General features: G+C 38.7%; 2 protein-coding genes across 6 annotated transcripts in view; both read left to right on the forward strand.

Moving 5' to 3' along the window:
- Positions 1-1,807, forward strand: part of LOC306850889 (short transient receptor potential channel 4-like) — a 34,068-nt gene extending 32,261 nt beyond the window's left edge. For both annotated transcript variants that reach the window (XM_079386833.1, XM_079386834.1), the window contains one exon: positions 88-1,807. In XM_079386833.1, coding sequence (XP_079242959.1) covers positions 88-639 — 552 coding nt within the window. In that variant the 3' untranslated portion in view covers positions 640-1,807. The remainder of the gene's footprint in view (positions 1-87) is intronic.
- A 2,051-nt stretch (positions 1,808-3,858) lies between these two features.
- LOC306851577 (periostin-like) lies at positions 3,859-21,733 on the forward strand. Of its 4 annotated transcripts, none has more exons than XM_079387921.1 (20): positions 3,879-4,017; positions 4,727-4,825; positions 7,582-7,646; positions 7,771-7,928; positions 8,019-8,183; positions 8,273-8,419; positions 8,491-8,632; positions 10,304-10,516; positions 10,604-10,738; positions 11,464-11,612; positions 12,439-12,575; positions 12,659-12,789; positions 12,951-13,081; positions 16,020-16,122; positions 16,212-16,279; positions 16,493-16,538; positions 16,658-16,672; positions 16,769-16,960; positions 20,535-20,576; positions 20,845-21,733. In XM_079387921.1, the coding sequence occupies exons 1-20, from the start codon at positions 3,899-3,901 to the stop codon at positions 20,865-20,867; spliced, it is 2,280 nt and encodes a 759-aa protein (XP_079244047.1). In that variant the 5' UTR covers positions 3,879-3,898; the 3' UTR covers positions 20,868-21,733. The 4 variants fall into 4 exon arrangements, 3 of the variants coding, with proteins under 3 accessions (XP_079244049.1, XP_079244047.1, XP_079244048.1); XM_079387922.1 differs by having other exon boundaries at positions 20,848-21,012; XR_013782517.1 differs by lacking the exon at positions 16,658-16,672 and having other exon boundaries at positions 3,861-4,017; positions 16,493-16,542.
- The last annotated feature ends 347 nt before the right edge of the window (positions 21,734-22,080 follow it).

The raw sequence follows: 22,080 nt of genomic DNA on the forward strand, positions 1-22,080 counted from the left end.
TGAGAAACATTTTAAATGATAAAAACTGCTTAGTGCACCTTTAAATAAAAAACCCAAGTAAATGGTGGACTCTAATTGCTTTGTCAGGAGCTGAAGCAGGACATCTCTGGCTTCCGCTACGAAGTCATTGGAATGATGAAAGGCAACCGGAAAAGTACTCGTGCGAACAAGAAGGGCACAGCAGCCTCCGATGTTTCTCATCCAGACGGTTCACTTCAATATTCCTCGGCTCTTCCACAGAACAAAAAATTACATTTGTACGATGTCACTGCAGTGCTACAGCAACAAAAATCTGAAGAGACAAGAGAGTCTTGTCTGACCAATGGATCAGCAGTAGTTTTGACTGACCCGATACTCAAAGACAAATCCAGGAAGGACTTCCCTAAGGATTTTACAGACCATGGGTTATTTCCAAAGAAACAAAACAGTCTCAACTCAAATAAGATCTACTCACTCGCTGAAGAGGCAAAGGAATCGGATTCTGACATATTAGACTGGGCGAGACAGGAAACGGTTGAGAAACCTCTGGCAGAAGAAGCTGAACAGGAAGAAAATGAATCAAAGTGCCTGATGGAAGAAGAGGAAAGTGTTTTGGAGGACCAAGAGAAAGAGCACGTTGCATCTCCACATGAACATTAGATAAACACTCATTCTTTTTGTATCCAAGGATTATCTGAATCTCAAATTTAACTGGCGTACTTTGTCAGAGATGAAACAGAATCCTTTCTAATCCACAGAGGTGAGGTTCTGCGAGATGAATTGTCTCAGGAAAAGGTATTTGCTTGGTTGTTTTCGGGCTCAAGAAACTTCCCAGCATTACAGATGCCAAAAGCAACCATAAATCTGGAGGATAAGAAATGGATAAAGCTCGGGAAAGAACTACACAGTGTCCAACTGACCTGTTGAATAGTTTTATTTTTTTTATTTTTGTCTTATATATTTAACCTCACGTTTCCACTGTGCAGCATCCTCTCATACTTTTTTGTGAAACATAACTTGGGGAGGAAAAAGCTTGAAAAATAACAATCATGTTATCAATGACCAGAGAAACTGTCTATTATTATTGCATATTTTTTAGAAGATATAATACTTTTATTCTACGAGGATGCATTAAATTGAGCAAAAGTGAGAGTAAAGACATTTATAATGTAACAAAAGTTTATCAATTAAATTATTTTCATTAAAAACAAATTATACTAAAAAAGGATCACAGTTTCCACAAAAATATCAAGCAGCACAACTGTTTTCAACAGAAATGTTTCTGGCTGCTGAAAATGACTAATAAACAATTGTAAAGCAAAAAAAAAAAAAAAAAAAAACTATTTTAAATTGTAAGAATATTTCACAATATTACTGTTTTTACTTTATTTTTGATCAAATAAATGCAGCCTTGATTATCATAAGAGACTTATCTCAAAAATATTTAAAACTTTTACAAACCCCAAATATTTGAACTGCAGTGTATAAATGAAAATACAGTTTAATCTCCTTTGAGCTCCAAATGATCTAGATTTAGTTGCACGTGACATACAACAGTTGCACAGCCTGATTTAAAATATACATATATGTATATATAAGACTATGCAATCTAAGTATAGCATTCATAATACAGATGTCTATACATCTGGATACATCTGTTTCAGATTTCTAAGCACTATCCTCAATATTGTGATGTTGGATAAGTATAAGTAACTCTTGAAATGTTTTGAGTTCTTATAAATAACAGTTTCACATGACTTTCTATATGATGGACCATATGACATTCAGTAATATTTCAACTGTGGCTATATGAGAAATAAAATATCTCTCCTAGTAACTACTGCAAGTTTGGATTCTTTGTTATCTTTATGCTCTGCTTACAAAGTCTGCCCACAATTGCTAGCATGCAATTTTGTATTTTTCCAATTTCATGCCCACAAATAATGCTTAATGATTTGTTACATTCTTTACTTATTTTTGAAAAATGAAGACATTTGATATACTGGACGTTTTTAATTACACACCCCATGTCTCTCATTTTTCCAATCTGGTTGCACTACACTAGCTGATTAATATTACAGCAGTCGTAGAATCTTTCACTCTCACAATTGCTTCTTATTTGTTTTGTGCTGCTATGGCAACACGCAGTGGCTGCTCTTGTTCTTTAATTAATTGACTTCACAGCAGTTCCTTTATCTGGGGGCACACCATGCTGTTTTCAATTAGCAGTGAATAAATTGTCAGCAGATAGTTTCTCAGACTTTGTTGCTTTTGAAATGAGTCGCTCCCTGTGTCTTTGAGGTAAATGTGATAGCGCTGAAAAATTAGCTGTGAATCTTTTTCCTAATGTTGTAGGAATATTCTTTTTATGTTTTTATAATTATAAACGTTCCAAGAACAGAACGTTCTTAGGTGGACTATTAAAGTAATAACTTTCAGTGAAAGGTATAGGCTATGTATGTTTTTTTTACTGTACTTTCTTTTTCCTTTCACATCTCGTGATCTCCTATCTTTTTACAGCATTATGTTCATGTTCTGATATTTACTAGCAATGTCTCTCGGCTCGCCAGCATTGCATGCAACTCTGCGGCACGACTTCTCCAAAAGCCATAAAAGCACTGACAGAAAAGAGAGGGAAAAGAGAAAGAGTGGGAAGAAAGTGAGGGAGCTATTTCCAGATGCATCTCATGTATGCACTTTCACTTTAGAAACATGTTTCTGTGAGATTATAAATGACATTTTTAAACATCACATTTTTCAAAAGATAACCCAACTCTTGTTTTGACAGAGTCAGATTTTATTAGGACATGTGAGGCCAAGCAAGAGTCTTTCATTGCAATGTGATTGTTAAAAAAGCCCTTAAATGCCGATATGTTTGGGTGAGTGTTTGGAAAAGTCGTTATTTATATTCACTGTACCTTTATAACTGTAACTCATATTTAAAATCTCTGTTTTCTTTTTAAGTAAAGGGACAACAAAGTGCACTTTAGGACTAGCATTGGGAAGAAAGATGGATGTCTTTAGACTGGACGCCCTAAATAATTCTGCTAATATGTCAGTACAGTTTTATGTCAAAACAATATTATTTTTTGTTGTTGTTGTAGTAATGGTTTTCCACAAGATGGAGCCACGCATCCAAAAGGTTCCAAGATACCTCCATCTTTTGATAGTTATGTTTGCATTCTGGAAGAGACCGCTGCATCAGATGACTCTGGGCTTGATTTGTATTAGTGTCAAAATGTGGATACTTGGAGTAAGCTATAGTGATACTTACAGTTTATTTATACTTTAATCTTGCAGCCTTTGGTTTGCAAAATTTAGTTTTTTCATGCTTTACAAGTTTGAGTTCTGCTATCATATAAGACATTCTGAATATTCTTTCTTCAAATTGTTCACAAATCACTCAAATTGTTATTCTGATAATATATATTGTAATATAAAATGTGAAATCAAATGAGAAAAATGCAAAATAGAATCAGACTTTTGGATCCTTCGTCAGTTATGCAATTTTTGTGTAACAGCATGTTACATATTTCTGCAGGTTTTCATAAATATGAAATATCATCAGTAAAGAATAAGAACAAGAACTATCAAGTTTTTAAAAATGTGCAAGTTCCGCAACAATCCTAAAATGGACTAAAATACATGTCACCATGTATATTATTATTGATTCATTAGGAAATCCACAACATTTTCTTCTCACATTTCAGCTCGTTGTTGAATTAATCCTCCGCTGTTTGTGTTTTGCTTATTAAATATTAAGAGGTGAGATCATTGAGAAGCACTGGTGAACAGGAAAGGTTGGTGCACTGATAGTTTGCCAGTTTCTCCTGCTGCTGAGAGCTGAGCTATAAAAGCCCTCTCCCCCTCAGCTGGAGTCCATTTCTGGCTCTGAAGCCTCACAGTGGGGAAAGCAGGGATGAAGCTACTCTTTGCAGCTACTTTTGCACTCTTTGCGCTGTCTAGCTTTGACCAGGCAGACTCCTCTGCTTATGACAAGATAGTTGCCCATAGTCGTATTCGAGCGAAGAAAGAAGGGTAAGAGATGCTGTTAATTTTATTTATTAATATTAAAATAAGAAAAGTTATTATGATTTATATTTACATTTTTTAAATTGTTTATATGTGTTGCTATTATTATTATTAATATTATATATATATATATATATATATACACACCTATTTCGTCTTTGTGCAACCTAAGTATACTGTAAAACTGTGTGAAACTATCTGATCTAAAATTAAGAAAGCTTTTATCACTTTTTTTGCGCCAAATGTCACCAGGTTTATTGTCATAATAAGTAATACTTTTGACTTAGAAAATATAAAATCAATCTATTAAAAAATAAAATTAAAAGTATATATTTAAGTTACATGACATTTTTAAAAATATATTTTTATAAGATTTTCTATAATTAAATTTTTTTTATTTCACATATATATATATATATATATATATATATATTTTTTTTATTATTATGTTCTAATAATTAATTTTAATAATAAAAAAATGACAGTGTATCTGTTTTAATTTTAATTAATCAATGTATTTATTTACAAATGCTTTAAGAATGATTTGGTATATTAAAGTTCATTGTCTTAAATTTACCTTTATTACTTCAAAGCTAAACCTTATTGTCCCAGGTTTAAAGAAAAGCATAATTCTGTCACAAAAAAAAAAAAAAAACTGTGCATCTGTTGCACTGTCTTAGCTTTACTCATTTTGCCTTGTCTTACCTCTCCCCAGACCAAATGTGTGCGCTCTCCAGCAAGTGGTAGGGACAAAGAAGAAATACTTCAGCACTTGCCGTAATTGGTACCAAGGGGCCATCTGTGGAAAGAAAGCGTAAGTGTGATATTTTATGATTTCTGGAGGCTATTAGAAATCCTGTCTCTTTGACAGACACTGGAAATTTCCAGCTGCTCCAATGGTCAAAGGTGAAAGGTCACTGTCCCAACTGGTAAGAGTGCGTGAAGATTTCCAACAGTTACATGCACATATGATTTCCTACTTAAGCAGAGCTCCAGATGCTGCTCAATAGTTGAATTTACAATGCTTTAAACAACTTTGAAAAATACAGAATTTGACAGCAACAGTAGATTTACAGTTCAACCTGGCTGCCAAAACAGAGAATGGATAAATAGAAAAATAATTACTCCACTGCTAGTAACCAAATTCCATGCGTTACTACAGCACTCAGTCTTACAAACCACCGGAGAACTGCAGAACCTTAATTGGTATAAAATGGTGAGACCCACTGACATTGTCAGGACATGCCATCAATGATTAAACAAATCATTAGAGCTCGTCTGGAGTGCTTGGCTTGTGTTGAAACACCTTTCCTTAAATTTCTGTCCTAAGGCAAAAATACACAGCTGTCTACAAGGTGGAAATGTCAGCAGGATCTTTTGTTTTTCGGGAAGCTCTTTGGCAAAACTAAGTGAACTTAATGACGCAGGAAATGTAAAAAACAACAAAAACAAAAAGATTGCAACATCTAGATCAACAATATGCAGTAAGATGAGTGCAAAATCCTACTGTGAAGGCTCCAGTAATGACCTGGTGGTTTCTGGAGAGCAGCATGGTCAACCACAACCGTTGATTCATGTTGAGTTTATTATGCCTCCGGTTTCAAATTATTTTTCCGTGGTTGGAAAAGAGAGGAAACGGCAATGTAAAGAGGTTACTCGGGCCGTTCCCGTGTGACCAAACAGCACCGTTGTGAGGTAACCTCCAGTGGTTTCAAACTTCCTTACTTGCAAATCCGGACTTGCCTGCGAGATTCTGTAGATTTTCTGCTTCCCTTGCAGTTTTGATTATCGGAAATCCAGGAACTGTTCTGCTCTGAGTATTTTCTCTGCACTCAGCAGACCATTACATAGCGGTCTGGCAATCTTTGTGAATATCTGCTTTACTGTGTTTAGCCTACTTAATTGAGATGAGTATGACAGTCCTAGATCTCTCCCAAAGATTGGTGCAAAAATGACTTCTCAAGGTGCAGATGAGGAAAGATTGAAGATTACTATCTTTTGAAGTGTCCATTTTCATTCAAATCATTGGTTTGATGTTCTACAAAGCTTATCTAAGTATATTTTGCCAGATATCTCCACCATCTGATGGTTTTAACTCTATCCTAATGGTTTGAACATGTGTATAATGTTGTGGATCCGTTGAACTGGTGACTCACTAGGGAGAACTTCAGTTAAATTGGAAAATCTGACCTTCTCCCCAATGATTAATGTAGCCGTATTCCCTCAGAGTGTCTGGTCAACAGGAGTCATGTTTTCCTCTGTTTTTTGGGAGAAATTCTTTAGAAACTCGTGTTCTAGCGAGACTCTAATGACTTCATCGACATCCCTCACCTCCCCTTTCACTGTGCTTCACTTCCATAGAAGACTCAGAGGCCAGAAATTATCCAAAACTATTGCTTCTGGATCCTCTGTACGGCGGTCACATAGAGGACAACTTTGAAATTCCAATTAGGTTCTTACAGTCTCGTGATTGTCATTTCTCATTTGGTGATTTGCAGGCTGTTTTATCTGTTTGGGGAATTTAATTTGATATGCACATATGTAGATTTATATTTAGACATGCATATTTGTAATGTTTTATAATGTTTTAATTAATTATTGTTCATTAAATATAATTTCAAATATATATTTTTGTGTTATTTTATATATATCTATATATAATTTTGAATATTTTGGATTATATTAGTTTAGATTATATTTTTGTTTTTTTTAATTCTACCAAGAACGAAATGGCTTTTCATCCTTGAGATTCAATTTGTGTGGTCATGGAAATATATTTACAAGCTTGGTTTGAAGGTTTAAAGAGCCGCTTTCAATGAAAACAGAAAAACCATAGACTGTACCCTTCATTACTAGAAAACTGCTGATTCGACATTTCCTTCCATTGTACATGGTAACTTCCAAACCAATGTTTCACTGGGTTATAAATTAGCTTTAAAGGCATCCTGGATCCAAAAAATACCACTCAGCCTTACCAAACCACCAAGCTAGTCTCAGTGCTTAGCTTCAGGGCACAAACCCCCGGTTTCAAAGACAAGGCTTAAGACTAGTCCCAGACTAAAATGTAATTCTGAGCTGTTTCAATTGAAATAAACTTGCACTGATTGATCTTAAAACATGTCAGTGCCTTTGTTTTGTCTCAATATGCATAGCAGTAATGATTTTTATAAGGCAAGTTAATAAAAATTACTTAAATGTCTTAATTGAACTATAGCCTAATCCTGGCTTAGTCTAAGCCCTGTCTGTGAAAGCGGGCCTTAAAGTATTAATGCAATGCTGTGACAACATAATGATAGTGGAATACGGCACAAACCTCAGGACCACATAGAATGTTTATGCACAAAGACAGTTAATGGTTAACATAAGGACAGACTGTCTGTCCAGGACCATAAAATGTGTTATCATTAAAACCAGGAAAGCTTGTAACGACGTGTGAATGGCATCCAGGAAAAAAATGAATTTGAGCCTGTACACTACTGGTGTTGTATTTTTTCAAATGGCGCCATGTCTGAGATTCAATACTCACTTAACACATGTTCTTCTTGTTTTCTATCTTTCTTCTCCATCCAGGACTGTGTTGTATGAGTGCTGCCCAGGTTACATGAAGCTGGATGGCATGCGCGGCTGTCCTGCAGGTTGGTTTCTTGATAGTTGCTTACTGAGCAGTCAGACATTGGGAAATCATTAAGTATGGCAATATTGTTAATACATTAATTAAATTGTAACCTAATTTGAAAATCTGTGTCATTTTTCTTGCAGTTGCTCCCATTGACAACGTTTTTGGCACCCTTGGCCTGGTCAAAGCCACAACGACCCAGGACTATTCTGCTCTATCCAAGCTACGGGAAGAGATCGAAGGCGCTGGGTCTTACACTTTCTTCGCCCCCAGTAATGATGCCTGGGATCTTCTCGATTCGGTAACATCTGATTCCTTCTTTGTCCCTGCAGCACACACATGAATAGTGAGTAATTCCTTGAATGTTTTCCTGTTGCTCTTTGTCCTATAGGAGGTAAGGAATGCTCTGGTGAGCAATGTTAATATTGAGCTGTACAATGCTCTGCACTACCACATGGTCAACAAACGTCTGCTTACCAAAGACCTCAAGAACGGAATGACCGCCACCTCCATGTACAATGACTTGAACCTGCTCATCAATCATTACTCCAATGGGGTAAGTTGATATCTTGAGAAATGGAGGGTTAGGTTATAGGTTACTTGCGTCTCCATGAGGAAATCATTTTACATGTGGTTCTCATTCAGGTTGTCACAGTGAACTGTGCCAGGATCATTCACGGTAACCAGGTGGCCACCAATGGAGTGGTCCACGTCATTGACCGCGTCATCACAGCTGTTGGCAACACTATTCAGGATGTGATCGAAGTGGACGATGACCTGAGTACTTTGAGCGTAAGTCTTAAGGAAACTTGGAACCGTGTAGTGAATGAACCAAAGTTGCTTATGCTCCATTTCTTGTCCAGACTGTGGCCACTGCATCTGGTTTGATTGAGAAGCTGGGTCAACCAGGACACTTCACCCTGTTCGCCCCAACCAATGATGCCTTTGACAAGCTGGATAGAGAGGTTCTGGACAGGCTTATGGAAGACAAGAATTCCCTCCAAGGTAAACCGAAGCACCAAGACCTAAAGCCCCACGTGCTATTCTCAAACGGAGTGCTTTAAGTTGCCAAAGGGAAATGTTAAGTCCCATATTGATGGCAGACTTGGCATAAAGAAAGGCTTTATTCTTATTTAACGAGACAAAGGTGCAGGAAATCAAGGGACTGGCGGTTCCCTCGTTGCGAGTCAACTGAGTGAGGCCCGAGTGTTATTTCACCCCCTTTTATCCAGATGGGCCCGCTGCACCCCGAGCTGTAGACCTGGAATTCTCAGACAGTTGGCAAACATTGCCATAACCACACTTATGGGACTACTTTGAGATTTAGACAGGGTTACAGTTGAACCACTTGGAGATGAGATCAAATCTGAAGGTTTTCGGCAGCAGAACTAAAGTTTATGGGTACGTCTTACAGTATTTTCAAAATACTTTGGTTGATGTTTGCTTTGGAGTTCGGAAACTTTAGCTTTCCCGGTGATCATGTAAAATAATTACGTAATGCTCACTCTCATGAATATAAGGTTTGTCTAAAATACACTAAGGGTTATATTAACTGCTTGAGTGAAACTAAAATAAAACTAATATTATGGCCAAATCTGTTGTGTCAATTGTTGTGCCAAAAGGAAAGATATTTGATCTGCTACTTAAGCGAATTTCATTGAGAGCCAGGGAAATGAAAAAGAAAAACCCCAAGCTTAACCTAGATACTGATGCCTGGTACAGTTAACTGTTCACAGCATATAATACCATCAAATTCAACACATGGTGAGAAAACATCCATTTGAAACCAATGGTTTGTGTTTTCCAGAGTGATCCAGTAGTACAGTATGTTCATCTTAAGGCCAAAGAAGAGAGATCTAAGACCTTCTGAAAAGAGCATCGTCCTTGTCTTGTCAAAAACATATAGACAGGAAACAGCTGTTAGCTTTACAATCTAATGAAAACTGGCGGCAATGGGATCTCTGCCCTCTTATTAGTCCCTAGCCAGATATTTGACGTGAGATCAGAGCGCTCCATTTGCAGTCAAATGGCTTGGAGCTGTTGAGAGATTCACTCAGAGAGGACCCAAAGGCTCCCAGGGATCCCTTATGGAAACGAAAGGGAGATGCAGTGATATAATGGATTACATGCAAGCATTTGCATGCTATCTACACAATCTATAAATAAACCATAGAATTTTTAAGACAAATTTTAAAGGTCATGAAATTAAAGTTTTGTGGCTTTCGGTCCATGTCTGTTAGCTTTGAAGATACTGTTTCTATATGCTAGTGCATAACTTAGTAGATACAGGCATTTCAAATTTAAAACCATTCTCTTCCAGGAAATCATATTAGAAATTTGATCACATACGTTGTACTACACAGATTTTTATTCAATCACAAGCTCTAGAATGAGAACTGCAATCAACTTGCAAGGATTTTTTATTTTTTTTTGACATGCCCTGCCTAAACTTTCTGGAACTGTGCTTGCCAAGTGATTTTATCCAAATTAATCTGAAGCAAATGCCATGTTAAATCACTGTGCAAAATTGTCATTTAGTATGTTTGTATGATGCATGATGAAAAAAAAAAACACAGCAAATGTAATTTTTCCATGATCTCCTCATATCTCAAGAGGCATTTAAGAGGAATAACAGATGTGCTTGGATGACTGAGACTAATGTTTCTTCTCTTCCAGCTCTCCTCAACTACCATCTGTTGAACTCTGTTCAGTGCTCCGAGGCCATCATGGCCGGCACATCTTATGAGACCCAGGAGGGCAGCAATATTGAGATTGGCTGCGATGGAGATAGTCTCACAGTCAATGGCATCAAGATGGTACTCAAGAAGGACATTGTCACCACCAATGGAGTCATCCACCTCATCGATCAAGTCCTCATGCCCGACTCTGGTTAGCTTTACCTTCTACCATCCTTCAGAAATCTTCAGAATTCTAACATGCTTTTTAAATATTAGGATTTTGCTTTTTTCGTCAAAGCTAAGCAGGTTATGGAGTTGGTTGGACAATCTCAGGGCACCTTCAGTGACATGTTGACAGAGCTGGGCTTGTCTGCAGCTATGAGACCCCAGGCTGAGTACACGCTCCTGGCTCCACTGAACACAGCCTTCAACGGTGAGCAAAGAAGTCTGAATACATGTCAATCTCTCTTTCTACCTCCCTTTAACTAACTTTCATAGGCTCCTTGCCTTAACACAGCTGCTGGTTTCTTCTCTTTCATTGTCTGTTTTAATTCTACCTTAGCAAGGCCTGTGTTCTTTCAATTGCTGATGTGCCTTGCCTCTGTTAACCTCCGCAGTTCCATAACTATAATTTTGATTCCTCATGGGATAGCAGGTGTAAAAACAGAAGATTCATACAGTGCATGTGTATGGAAAATGGCAGCTCTCTGACATGGTAGCTGTATCTGTTAATCTCTGGGCCTCATCGGGCTTCCAGCACTGAAAAGTTGGTGAAAGAAAGAGGAGGTGAAAGCTTCTGTTATCCCACCTCCCAAATAGAAGGTTTCAGACCTCACAGGAGGCAAGATCTTTCACCTCATCATCACATGTTTGTAGTTCATTTGTGGCTAATGACAGGTGAACACATTCATCACATTATTTTTACAGGGTAAATTGTTCATTTTATTAGGCTGCATTGGGTAAATGGGACAGTGCCTGGGGTTACAGTAACTAAAAGTCCTGTCTGAGAATGTATATTCCACAAAACTGCTCTCTGCATATAGAAGAGGTTGTTCTGTTTTTCTAATCGCACTAAATCAGAGTATGCATTGTATCATGTTATAAATGTTGTCACAATTTAGTTTTTTTAGTGCAAACATTTTTTCTTCTGCCATCTAGATGAGGTGATGTCCATGGACCAGAGCTTCCTGAAGATCATTCTGGAAAACCACATCCTGAAGAGCAAGATTGTGCTAAGTCAGCTGTACAATGGTCAGCGCCTGGAAACACTTTCAGGAAAATTTCTCAGAGTCTTCCTCTACCGCACAGTCAGTATTGTTTTATATGTCCTTGATTTACTTATCATTTGTAAAATCTGTATGGCAAAAAAATATATATATATTAATATGTAATATATTAAGAATAAATTAATTTAATGATTAATTCATTAATTCAATTGTTTATTTAATCATATATTTTAATGCACAATAAAATGGCAAAAATATGTCAGGAAAATATACTGCTTAAATATATAATGTACTGCTTATATGAAGTATTTATGTAAGTATATAATAAGTATATATAAGTATTTTTATGAGACAGCTGCTACATAATATTTATTTGAAATTATATTTATAGAAATGTGTTTTAAATATTTGTTCATCAGAAATTTGCCCTTTGTTTATCATTCAAAATATATTGCAAAAAATACATAGAAAATAGTCACTTTTCCAATGTCGACTACTAAAATGTAAGTACTTTTAAAGATTTGATAAACTCACACCAAATGTTTATAAAACTTTATGAAAGTTATGAAAATAAAATGTTCCTCTCTTTTTTTCCCTGCTTTCTTGTCCACTGTTTTTGCATGTTTATTTGCAAAGTTTTTGAAATGTATTTTCTTGCCCTTTTTAAACATAATGTTTTAACATATTTTCAATATGTTTCAAATATATTTAGCCTTTTTTTGCCACATGGGAACATTTGAACAGAATCATATAAAGACTGTGTTATGTCACACAACTCAAATATCAGGTGTATGAATACTTGTTCTTTGCCCATTACTTACAATGGCATTTATAAGTAATAACTGAAACAGTTTCCATTAGTAAAGTCAGAGGAAGTGAACTGTCTCTTAATATTTTAACTACGCAGGCTGTCTGCATTGAGAACGCCTGCTTGATCCGTGGAAGCAAAGAAGGAAGTAACGGTGCCCTCCATCTAATGAAGACCCTGATCACACCAGCAGATTCAAGCATGTACCAACTTCTGGTGAAAAACGGAGCCTTCAAGTAAGAAAAATGACATGTTTGCTCAGTCAAAGTGGAGATCGCTTTCTTGTTCTTGTCTTGACTGTATCATTTCATTGCTGCAGGATCTTTTTGTCCCTGATGGAGGCAGCTGGCCTGACTGATCTGCTCAAACAGGAAGGAGATTTCACACTTTTTGCTCCCACAGATGAGGCTTTTTCAGGGCTCAGCGAGAGAGACTTGTCTCTTTTGAAGAGTGAGTCCTTTCATACTGTACATGTCATTTTCAAGGCACACCACATCTAGAATTACTGTTTAATTACTGTTTAGCTAAAAAATCCTTTATTCAGGATTAATGAGATTAAAGATGAAAGACGGAGGCTACAGGATGTGACAGCGTCTCTTCTTTGTGATCAGGGGACGTTAATGCCCTCAGAGCCATCCTGCTCTATCACTTCAGTAACGGCATCTTCATCGGTGGAGGCTTGGAGACCGGAGTCACTAACCTCCTGAAAACTCTCCAGGGCAGAAATTTGAAGGTGTTGTATGTAAGTATCAAGCGCTCTGGCTGTCCAGCCTTGAAATTAATTTCCAGTCATAACATCTGTTTTAGTGACACATGCGAGAATCTTTATCGGAGTATGATTCCCCTCTGTAATATGAAGGTTTATGGTGGGAATTTCCTGTGAGTATAATCAAAACATTCTTTGTAGAAAACCACTTCTCTTGATACAACCTCAGATTTAATTTATGGAGAATTGATTTAATATTTATAGAAGTGCTAAAGTGGTAAAGAATAATAAAGAATAACCAAGATGGCGCCGCTGATGGCTGCTATTGTGCGTTGCTCTCCAGTGTTTGTACTGTTTTTGTTTGTTTTTCCTGTTTTTTGTTTTTCAAATACGATCAGTTTTACCAGGGATGACCTGCTGAACATTTGGCAGAACACACCACAAAATCCTTTACCGCATTTTGATTTTTCGGACGTTTTGCTGGACATTGTAGTTGGCGGAGCAGTAGCTCTGGTCAAATGCTACAAGAGGTGCAGGCGGGGAAGCGAGCCGGCGCGCTTGTGAAGCTCAGACAGCTCAGATTTCGAATGCCGTTGCCTAGCATCCATCTGGCGAATCTCCGCTCTCTACCCAACAAAACAGATGAACTCCTTCTGCTCTCCCGGACAAACAAAGCTTTTTCTAACTCTGCTGCCCTGTGTTTCACGGAAACCTGGCTAAATGGCGACATACCGGACAGCGCGATTCATCGGCTTAATTTCACGCTGATCAGAGCAGATGGGGAATCAACGGGGAAATCGCATGGCGGCGGGACCTGCTTTTACATCAATGAGAGGTGGTGTACAGATGTAACTGTGTTAAAGAAGATGTGCTGTTCAGATCTAGAAATGCTCTTCATTAACTGCAAGAAAGACTGGTTTTGGCTTATCTGAAGGACATCACTTGTCCCTTACTGGACCCCCTGCAGTTTGCCTACAGAGCAGACAGGTCTGTGGATGATGCAGTCAACATGGGACTGCACTTCATCCTGCAGCATCTGGACAGACCAGGGACTTATGTGAGGATCCTGTTTGTGGACTTCAGCTCCACAAACAGGATAATGCTTTTAACACCATTATCACGGAAACCCTTCAGAATAAACTGACACAGCTCTCAGTCCCCACCTCCGTCTGTCAGTGGATCAGCAGCTTCCTGACAGACAGACAGCAGTTAGTAAAGCTTGGTAAATTCACATCCAGCACTCGTACCATCAGCACTGGAGCTCCTCAGGGCTGCATACTCTCCCCAGTGCTCTTCTCCCTCTACACCAACGACTGCACATCTAAAGACCCCTCTGTCAAGCTCCTGAAGTTTGCAGATGATACCACACTGATCAGATTCATCCAGGACGGAGACGAGTCTGCTTACAGACAGGAGGTTAAGGAGCTGGCTGTCTGGTGCAGTCTTAACAACCTGGAGCTTAAGACGTTCAAAACTGTGGAGATGATTGTGGACTTCAAGAGAAACCCCCCTGCTCTCCCCCCACTCACCATCATGAACAGCACTGTGACTGCAGTGGAGTCATTCAGATTCCTGGGCACCACCATCTCTCAGGACCTGAAGTGGGATATTCACATTGACTCCATTGTCAGAAAGGCCCAGCAGAGGTTGTACTTTCTTCGCCAGCTGAGGAAGTTTAACCTGCCACAGGACTTACTGAAACAGTTCTACTCCGCCATCATTGAATCCATCCTCTGCACTTCAATAACTGTCTGGTTCAGCTCAGCTACCAAATCTGACCTCAGAATACTACGGAGAGTTGTCCGGACTGCTGAGCAAATCATTGGTACAACCTCCCCACTCTCCAAGAGCTGTACTTATCCAGAGTGAGCAAAAGGGCTGGCAAAATCACTCTGGACCCCTCACATCCAGCACATTCCCTCTTTGAACTGTTACCGTCTGGTCGACGTTACAGAGCTCTGAGCACCAGAACAACCAGACACAGGAACAGTTTCTTCCCTCAGGCAATCCATCTCATGAACACTCAACAATAAACGTGGAAAACACAACTATAATACATTATCTATTCACCACACTCACTTATTTTACTTTTATTTTCTCATTTCTAATTTGCACATACTTGACCTGTACATACATAGTTGTCTATATTATATATTGTGTGTCTGCTGCTTTGTACATTGCCTATTTGGATATTTGGATATTATTCTTTTATTATCTGTATCCTGTCCTGTTGCTGTCTTTCTGTTGCACTGAGGAGCTTCTGTCACTACAACAAATTCCTTGTATGTGTAAACATACTTGGCCAATAAAACTCATTCTGATTCTGATTCTGATAATTAAAAAAAATAACAATTATAATAGTTTTATATGATTATTTATTTATTTATTCAGTGATGTTGTAACCTTAATATACAGTACCTTTACATTGTAAAGGTGATATAAAACGTGTTTCTTTGATTAAATAAAAATGTTATTTTTTGTTGTAAGTTAATTGTTAACTATGTAAACTAACCTAAATAATCAAATTAGCTGTCAGTATATTATTTAATGTGACTGAATACATTAGCTTTCACCAATTAAATAAGCATTAATATTCAGATCAGATAGGTACAACTCCTAAATATAAAAAGAAGCTGTATTAACTCTTTACATTTATTGTTTGATTTCTAATCATGTTCAATTTAATTTAATTGTAAAATGTTTGATTTACAATCATATTAAATTAAATGATTAATAATTTCAATTATTACAAATATTACAGAAGTGGTGGTAATAAAATATTACAGTAGTTTATATTTTTATTCATTTTTGTCATGCAAAATATACATATAATGTAATTGTTATATATTTCAGTGCTTTTTGTTTGTTTAATTATTTTATTGTATATTTTGTTTAACTTTTATATAAAAAATATATAATATTTTGTATGTTTTATTATACAATTTATTTATTGAAAACATTTTCCCATTTGTAGGCAAACGAGAGCATGCTGGTCAACACTGTGAAAGTTCCTGATTCTGATCTAATGGCCACAAATGGAGTAATTCACTTCGTTAGGACTCTTCTGTACCCTGAGGGTGAGGAAATTATGAAATTATGCCTCTAGTTTTGCAGTGGTCTTCTTTCCCTTTTAAAATCAAATCCAGAACTGTGTTCTGTTTTAAAGATATACCGGTTGGGAACCAGGACCTCCTTTCGCTGCTGAGAAGGATCATCCGATACATCCAGATTAAGGTATTGAATTGCAACATGCTTCTTCAAAACCATGTCATAAGCATGAAATGCAGGGCCTGTTTAGGGAACCCGGTTGCCCCGAAGGTCTGGGCTTAATTTATTATGTGCAACCAAATACAGGCTTCATGCCTTGATACGATCTCACAGAGAAGATATGTAGTGTAATATTTCTTTGTGTAATTTTATTGACATGCCTTTTTCTTTCCTTTGTAGTTTGTCTCTGGATACAGTTATCAGGAGATCCCTCTGACGTTTATGAGTATGTATATCAAAAATGGTTCTCATGTCAATGCAATCAGTTTTTTTTTTATCTGTTTTCTCAAAAATGCAGTTTTCTTTAAATCTGACATTATCATTTTTTATTTTTTTCCCCTTTAGAAAGAGTCGTCACAGGTAATTGACACTAATGCAACTCATTACTAACTAGAGGGCTAGATTATTGATTTGTTTCATTTGTCTAATGAGTATTGTTTTTTTATATATATGCAGTCCAGAGAGAGTCCACTGTCACTAAGGTGACACGGGTTATCGAGATCCCGACAAAAAATAAAAAGGTTACCAGTGAGATTGAAGGTCAGCCCTCTATCACTAAGGTCACCAGGGTAATCAAAGGGAATCCTACCATGACTGAGGTTACCGGAGACATCGAAAGAGATTTATCTGTTACCACAGGCATTGACGGTAAACATCATTTAACACACCCATAATATAAACGCTTTGCGTGCACGTGTGTGTGTGTGTGTGTGTGTGTAGTGTGTGTGTACATGTACACACATACACACACGTGTTATAATGTATGCTAAATATATTATATATATAAAATAATGGTATAATAATACAAAATATATTATTGCATTAAGCTGTTACCTAAAGTTAAATAATCACAAATTTCATTGTGTGGAAAATGATTTGCAACAATTTTAAACTAATTATTATTATTTGATGACTAATAAAGATTTTTCAAACATTATTTGGTGTGGCAAATCTGTTGGGGAAGTACATTTATTTATCAGTTGTTCTCAAATTATGTTAAAAAAAAGTATACAAATAATACATAAAATACTAGTTATGGCATGACTCTTGAAATAACCATTATCAATGAGCTAACCATTTCTAAAATCAACGTTTAAAATGTCATTTTCAGATCATAATGCTATTAAACAAAATATGTAATTTAAGATGTGATGGAAATGTTCTGACAAACAAACAAATGACAATTCTCCTGTAATGCATTGATTTTTATAAAAGTCCACTGGGCCATAAACATCCATTGTTGAAGAAACACACTAACAACTCTGAACAAAAATGCAATGTGTTCTCTTTTAGCCATACTGTCATACTCCAAATGTGTGATAATGTTACTTAAAATATGGCTATGAAAAGTACATGTTATATTTCAACAGTTCAGTTGTAGCTCAAGCCAGAACCCATCCTACCCTGGACCTGGATTTCACAATTAAGGACTCTTGCTTAATGTTTTCTATCAAAAGTTCCTGAATATTCAGTCACCAGCTCCTCTGATACGGAACTTTATGGAAGAGTGTGACACTTTATTAGCATGCTAGCGCCAGCGCTAACACTTAACTCCACTTTGTGCTCCTCATTCCAAACTTTTTTTTCCAATAGATTTTGTCCAGGTAACAGGATGTAGTTTGCTATTTTATTGTGCTAAAGATACTGGTAAAAGACACCTAAACCTTTTTATTCATTGTTTTCCCTGTTATAGTCTTGGGATACTTGTCACAACCAGTTGTTGGAGTGCCCATGTCAGCCACAAGAGGGCACTCCTTTTGGATCGTTTTTCGGTTCTGGACTTCGTTTCCCATTACCCTTTGCACTCATGATTGTTTGATCATTCTCAGCTGTATGTCATTTACTGATTAGTTTTATTCTTGATTTATACTTTGCTTTCAGTGTGTTTGGTTGCTGGATTATTGTTTGCAGTTCTCTGTTCTGGTGGGTTCCTCTGTGGATTACTTCTGATGTTTCTGTTATTGCCCCAGTGTGGACTACTTTTTTCTATAAATAAAGCTGCAATTGGATCTATCTTGTTTGAGAGTTTTCCGTGACAGAATAATCCAGCCTCTTCTAGATCCAGCAGTTTTTCTCCTTACCTGGGACAATGGATATCCGGGTCCTTTCCTCTGTCACTGGGAAGGAGCGGTTGGCTCGATTTCGGCAGTTGATGGCTCTGCGTCAGCAGGGAAGTGAAATAGGAGGCTTTGCCCAGTTATTCTGGTCTGTGGCGTTAGGGCTGGGGTATAATGATGAGGCTCTTAAGGATTTCTTAAATACCTGCCTGGATGATTCTCTGTTCAAGGAGGAGATGGAGGGACTCAGGATTTTGGATTTCTGGGGCTTTGTAAAGTATCTCCATCATCGAAGTTCATGGGCAACACCAGGTCAGTCTGAACCCGTCCACAGGGATTTCCCCACCAGCCCTGGCCTTCCGACTCCTACTGGGAAGCGGAGGTCGAGAAGGAGGGCAGTAAAGTTCCTTCCGGTGGGCTCAAGTTTGGTGGCAGAGGACCTGACACTAGTGGCCTCAGAGTCCGCCCCAGAGCCCGCTCCAGTCCGGGAGCCTACGGAGTCCGCCCCAGAGCCCGCTCCAGTCCGGGAGCCTACGGAGTCCGCCCCAGAGCCCGCTCCAGTCCGGGAGCCTACGGAGTCCGCCCCAGAGCCCGCTCCAGTCCGGGAGCCTACGGAGTCCGCCCCAGAGCCCGCTCCAGTCCGGGAGCCTACGGAGTCCGCCCCAGAGCCCGCTCCAGTCCGGGAGCCTACGGAGTCTGCCCCAGAGCCCGCTGCAGTCCAGTCCGGGAGTCTACGGAACCTGCTCCAGACCGGGAGCACATAGAGCCCGCTCCAGTCCGGGAGCTTACGGAACCTGCTCCAGTCCGGGAGCACATAGAGCCCGCTCCAGTCCGGGAGCTTACGGAACCCGCTCCAGACCGGGAGCCCTCTGACTCTGCTCCAGAACCCGCTCCAGTCCGGGAGCACATAGAGCCCGCTCCAGTCCGGGAGCTTACGGAACCCGCTCCAGACCGGGAGCCCTCTGACTCTGCTCCAGAACCCGCTCCAGTCCGGGAGTACATAGAGCCCGCTCCAGTCCGGGAGCCTATGGAGTCCACCCCAGAGCCCGCTCCAGAGCCCGCTCCAGTCCGGGAGCCCTCTGACTCTGCTCCAGTCCGGGAGCCCTCTGACTCCGCTCCAGAGCCCGCTCCAGTCCGGGAGCACACAGAGCCCGCACCAGAGCCCGCTCCAGTCCGGGAGCACACAGACTCCGCTCCAGAGCCCGCTTCAGTCTGGGAGCCCTCTGACTCCGCTCCAGAGCCCGCTCCAGTCCGGGAGCCTACGGAGCCCGCTCCAGAGCCCGCTCCAGTCCGGGAGCACACGGAGCCCGCTCCAGTCCGGGAGTCGTCCTATGAATCTGTCCCATCATGGTGGTTTTCAGCCCCATGTGCACTCATATGGTGGTATCCAGCGCTGTCTGATCCACCATGGGGGCCCTCTCTCCCGTCTGTTCAGCGGTGGTGGTCTTCTGCACCGCCATGGAGATCTTCGTCTTTCTCTGAGTGGCTGCGGCGGTCTTCTGCTACTCATGCGCCACCCTGGAGGGCTTCAGCTCTGTATGTTGCGCCACATGGGCCTGGTCCGCCATCCCGCTCCCTGGCTCGATTCCGGGCTACCTCCCTCCTGAACGTTTTTGTGTGTTCTGTTGGAGTGTCTGGAATCCACTCCTTAAGGCCGGGGTTATGTCACAACCAGTTGTTGGAGTGCCCATGTCAGCCACAAGAGGGCACTCCTTTTGGATCGTTTTTCGGTTCTGGACTTCGTTTCCCATTACCCTTTGCACTCATGATTGTTTGATCATTCTCAGCTGTATGTCATTTACTGATTAGTTTTATTCTTGATTTATACTTTGCTTTCAGTGTGTTTGGTTGCTGGATTATTGTTTGCAGTTCTCTGTTCTGGTGGGTTCCTCTGTGGATTACTTCTGATGTTTCTGTTATTGCCCCAGTGTGGACTACTTTTTGGACTCTATAAATAAAGCTGCAATTGGATCTATCTTGTTTGACAGTTTTCCGTGACAATACTGTTTACTTTTTGGATCACTTTTAGCTACGGTACAGGCTACGGAGCAAAGCCTGCCCACTCAACCACTAATATTTCCTCCTTTTTCCTTTTATTTCTAGTTCTTCATGTATAAGCAGATAAATGTGAGTATTATTAATTATTTCTTCTTCTTTCCCACTAGATTTTGGCGAGGACTCTGATATAATCACCAGATACATTCAAGGTAAGATTGTGACATTAGGTATCTCAAGCTAAATCGTCCCAAAATGGTCGACCTTTATGTCTTTTGCTAATCCGTTTCCAAGGGGAAGAGTCACTCAAAGAAAACCAGGTAGATAATTCACTAAACAGTTATATCTTGTTTAACATAACTTGGCAGCTACATTAGGTCAATCAATTAAAGACCAGACCAGTTTGAAACTTTATGATTTAGTTTTGTTTTATAATGCATGCACAAAACTTGTGGTAACCCCACTTTTCATTTTTTTTAGCAGTACCCCGGAAGAGAACATAAATCAAGACCAGCCACAGCGAGCCCAAGTAGAAAACAAGACCTGAAGAGTATAGAATATACTTCCTTCATATACTTGCCCAATGGTCCACCAGGTTGGAGTTGAGTTTAAGGCAAAAGAAAACAAACTCGATTTTGATCATTAATAGTGAAAATATTTGATCAGTAATAGATGATTTTGTTCAAGTACATTTGGTCCGAACAGGAATATGAAATTCCCCATACGTATGTAAATATTTCAAGCTTTTTCAAGTCTTTTTTGTTGGAAAATATGGTTTGAAAAATCACAGGTTTATGAATAAGTGATCATATGTGACGCAATACACAAAATCTGATGCTTTCTGATGATTTTGTGTTAAAACGATTCAGAAACATTTGTACAACCATGCAATACGTGTGGAGTACTGGTACACTTAAGGCATCCGAACAAAAAAGTGGAAGCGTTCATATGAAATATGGTGTAGAGAAGAGTTGCCTTAAAGCAGTAATATGCATTTATTTTTCTGGGGTTTACCATTGCATGGACAATGATTCTATGGTGCTCATGTTTAGATGGGGTAAAATTTAAAATAAAAATAGAAATTATGTTGCATTGTTTTGTTATAATGTGCATTGTTTATTTTCTGGTGGGATAGAGGTTAAATGTTAGTGTTCTTCTTTTAGTATGTGTGTGTGTGTGTGTGTGTGTGTGTGTCATAAACCGTGCATTTGCATAAACCGTGCGCAAATGTGCTGAACAATGCATGCTTTGAAACCTCAAAGCTTCATCTCAAACAAAATTTTCATGTTTCCAGTCCAAATTTAATTAAACATAAACAGATTTTGGCTCCTTTGCATTTTCAATTTTCATAATAAACTCAACTTTTAGACATGGAATTGTGTGTCAGTTTTTGAAGTTACACAACGTTAACACATTTCATTTTTTTTTAATAAAAATATTTTGAATATTTGGCCAAGTGCTATGACTTGTAAGCTAACAGTTTCTAAGGTGAAAAAAAAAAATATATATATATATATATATATATTTGTAATGCAAAAATATGTCACAAATGTAAGATGGAGGCTAAGGTACTGTATAAACCTTATTTATCAGAATAAGTTATTTCAGAAATACCATTTCCAGTATAATGATTCATATTTTAGTGCAGTTGGCACAAAAAAGTCCATATTTTTGTTTAAGTTTCACTTTGCATAGGTTTTCAAGTATTTCAAGTCC

This window comes from Barbus barbus (genome assembly GCF_936440315.1).
Source record: "Barbus barbus genome assembly, chromosome: 31".
NCBI lineage: Eukaryota > Metazoa > Chordata > Actinopteri > Cypriniformes > Cyprinidae > Barbus > Barbus barbus.